General features: G+C 47.3%; 1 protein-coding gene across 1 annotated transcript in view; it reads left to right on the top strand.

Moving 5' to 3' along the window:
- Positions 1 to 1,225: 1,225 nt before the first annotated feature.
- Positions 1,226 to 2,562, top strand: part of LOC122548481 (N-acetylneuraminic acid phosphatase) — an 18,671-nt gene continuing 17,334 nt past the window's right edge. The window contains exon 1 of the mRNA XM_043687198.1: positions 1,226 to 1,451. Within this exon, the coding sequence (XP_043543133.1) occupies positions 1,329 to 1,451 (123 nt within the window). The 5' untranslated portion in view covers positions 1,226 to 1,328. The remainder of the gene's footprint in view (positions 1,452 to 2,562) is intronic.

The following is a 2,562-nucleotide window of genomic DNA, read 5'->3' as shown; positions in this document are numbered from 1 at the left end:
TCAATGTTAATATGCTTGATGAACTTTAAACTCTATAATGTGATAATTTTATGCTTACATTCACTAGTTTGGAAAGTATAAACTGCATCTTTTTGCCTGAATCACGGATCAAACTGGCAACACTGCTGTTTATACTCTATATCTCATAGCAGCAGAATGGCACATCTCCAGCCATTGATGATGAACAGAAAGTAATCATTCATTTCAAATCTTCCTCACTGACCTTCGCAAGGAACTGTTTCGTTTAATGTTGGTGGTGAATTCCCAAAAATAATTCCCCATCAGAGAAGTAATCAGCTTATCAAGGTGAACACACGCACCAACAAGTTCAAGAACAGAGTCTTCCCCGCTGTTATTAGACTGCTGAATGGACCTAACTTCAAGTAACGTTGATCTTGTTCATGTTTACCTTGCTTTGAGCAGCTCCTGTATGCCTCACTCTGTCCACAATAAATCGAATCAAAGAGGGGTTGAAGATGGAGATTATTTGGTAGAAACCGGGGTGGGGAGAATAGATGATTTACTCCAGCACAAAAGCCAATCGGTGTAAATGAATGGAAGCAGCTCTGCAAACTTGTCAACAACAGCCCAGGTCACACCCACTAAACCTGTACTGCATCTCAACTGGTTCCCAACAAATCATGTTAGACTCCAAACGTCAATCTGTTTCTCTCTACACAGACGCTGCCAGCTTCACTGCTTTTATCTGGATCCACAATGTATTATTCTCAGAAACTGTCCCAAACACACTATGAATTGTTCCCCATGTGAATTTGAGTTTCCCAATCTACAAGATGACTCATGTCACCCATGATTAATATAAAGCCTCTTTTTATTGTCATTTTATTGATTTATTCTGTCCTACAGTGTAGTTATTGCAAAGAGGCCTATAGACGACTTCTAGTAGTGTCTTGTTAAGTTTGTTAAGTCCTGAAGAAGGGTTATACCCGAAACATTGATTTCTCCACCTCCTGAAGCTGTCTGGCTTGCTGTGTTCTTCCAATCTCCTGGTTGTCTACTTTTATCTAACACTTCTACTTATCTATCTCAGCCAATTGGTATGAAATGCGCAGAGTTTTCTTAAACCGTAACGTGTCCTGTTCAAAGAAACAACCGACCCCGACCCAACCTGCGCGTCAAATGACACCTCGAGACCAACTGCCGCGTGTGCGCGCGCTCCCGCGCGCTGCCCCATCTCCTGCCGAGGCCAACCGCCGCGTGAGACGTGTGCGCGCGCGTACTTCCTCCCTCCTTCGGGGCCAGCCGCGTGCGTGCATGCATGCACGCGCGTCCACCACGGTCAACTGAGGCGTCGGGAGAGCGTGTGCATGCGCACACCTATCGATGTGATGGCCGTTAGAGGAAGTGGGTCTGGTGTTGCCGCGCTTCTGTTCGACTTGGATAACACCCTAATCGATACTGCCGGGGCCGGGAGACACGCGGGACAGCAGGTATCCGGGTTCGGGGGTCGGCGTGGGATTCCTCATTCCCAATAAAAAACAATCCCATCCTCGGTGGTGCATCACCTGGACTTATTATTGAAACTGTACTTCCTGGATATCGGCTCCTTCCCCGTTCAGTCAGCAGAAACCTTGACTAAAATTTTCTTATGCCTCTCATGCACTTATCAGTAAAACTATAAGGCGGAGGAGCAGAAGTAGGCCATTTGGTCCATCGAGTCTGCACCACTATTGAATGAAATCATGGCTGATTTGATAATCCTCAACTCCACTTTCCCCATAACTTTTGATTCCCTACCGATTAAAAAATGTCTACCTCAGTCTTGAACGTAATTAAGGACCAAGCCTCCACAACCCTCTGCAGTCAAAAATTAAACAGTTAAACTCCCACAAAAAAAATCCTCCCCATCTGTCTTAAATAGGCAAACCTTTGCTCTGAAATTATACCTTCTGTTCCTAGCCTCTTCCTCCGCTACATTGATGACTGCATTGGCGCCACCTCATGCTCCCGCGAGGAGGTTGAGCAATTCATCAACTTCACCAACACATTCCATCCTGACCTTAAATTTACCTGGACCATCTCTGACACCTCCCTCCCCTTCCTGGACCTCTCCATCTCCATTAGTGACGACCAACTTGACACTGATATTTTTTACAAACCCACCGACTCCCACAGCTACCTGGATTACACCTCTACCCACCCTACCTCCTGCAAAAATGCCATCCCATATTCCCAATTCCTCCGCCATATCTGCTCCCAGGAGGACCAGTTCCACCATAGAACACACCAGATGGCCTCCTTCTTTAGAGACCGCAATTTCCCTTCCCACGTGGTTAAAGATGCCCTCCAACGCATCTCATCCACATCCCGCAATTCCGCCCTCAGACTCAACCCCTCCAACCGCAACAAGGACAGAACACCCCTGGTGCTCACCTTCCACCCTACCAACCTCCGCATAAACCAAATCATCCGCCGACATTTCCGCCACCTCCAAACAGACCCCACCACCAGGGATATATTTCCCTCCCCAATCCTCTCCGCCTTCCGCAAAGACCGTTCCCTCCGTGACTACCTGGTCAGGTCCACGCCCCCCTACCACCC

Source organism: Chiloscyllium plagiosum, chromosome 3 (genome assembly GCF_004010195.1).
Source record: "Chiloscyllium plagiosum isolate BGI_BamShark_2017 chromosome 3, ASM401019v2, whole genome shotgun sequence".
In the NCBI taxonomy this organism is placed as follows: domain Eukaryota; kingdom Metazoa; phylum Chordata; class Chondrichthyes; order Orectolobiformes; family Hemiscylliidae; genus Chiloscyllium; species Chiloscyllium plagiosum.
This window is presented reverse-complemented; position numbering and strand designations above follow the sequence as displayed.